General features: G+C 51.6%; 1 protein-coding gene across 1 annotated transcript in view; it reads left to right on the plus strand.

Moving 5' to 3' along the window:
• LOC108803665 (secretin receptor-like) overlaps nucleotides 1–524 on the plus strand; it is a gene marked incomplete at its 3' end in the record, with an annotated part of 19366 nt that extends 18842 nt beyond the window's left edge. The window contains 1 exon segment of the mRNA XM_018575488.1: nucleotides 347–524. Within this exon segment, the coding sequence (XP_018430990.1) occupies nucleotides 347–524 (178 nt within the window).
• Nucleotides 525–531: the final 7 nt, after the last annotated feature.

Consider the following 531-nt stretch of genomic DNA (forward strand, 5'->3'; position numbering starts at 1 on the left):
CCCGGGATGTGCAGCACTTTCTATGAACAGAAGAAACATATAAAAAGGAAATAACAGCTCAGCGAGGTGACAACCGATACAATCCATTGTGAGCCGGGGTCACCGACGTGTAGAAATGATTTCTTTGTTTGATACTTTGTATTACGTTCAGGAAGTCCCCTGTGATGTCACTTCCTGTGCATCCCTTGTATTGATCAATGACTGAGTGACGTTGTACATTGCTACGGTCAGTGAGGGCACCATGGCGATGGATGATCCCGGGTCTATGACCGGTCCTCTCTGATGATTGTGCCATCACCCATAGCGACCAATCAGACGTCACCTTTCATTATGCCGCACCGATGAGACCTGACATGTTGCACCTCTTTGTTCTCGGCAGGCGTCTGGCCCGGTCCACGCTCCTCCTCATCCCGCTGTTTGGCGTTCATTACATCATCTTCGCCTTCTTCCCGGAGGATGTGAGCAGCGGCACCGTGGAGATCCGGCTGTCCTTCGAGCTCGCCCTCGGATCCTTCCAGGTCATTATTGGTC

This window comes from Nanorana parkeri, unplaced genomic scaffold (assembly GCF_000935625.1).
Source record: "Nanorana parkeri isolate BGI_ZX_2015 unplaced genomic scaffold, ASM93562v1 scaffold4003, whole genome shotgun sequence".
In the NCBI taxonomy this organism is placed as follows: Eukaryota; Metazoa; Chordata; class Amphibia; order Anura; family Dicroglossidae; genus Nanorana; species Nanorana parkeri.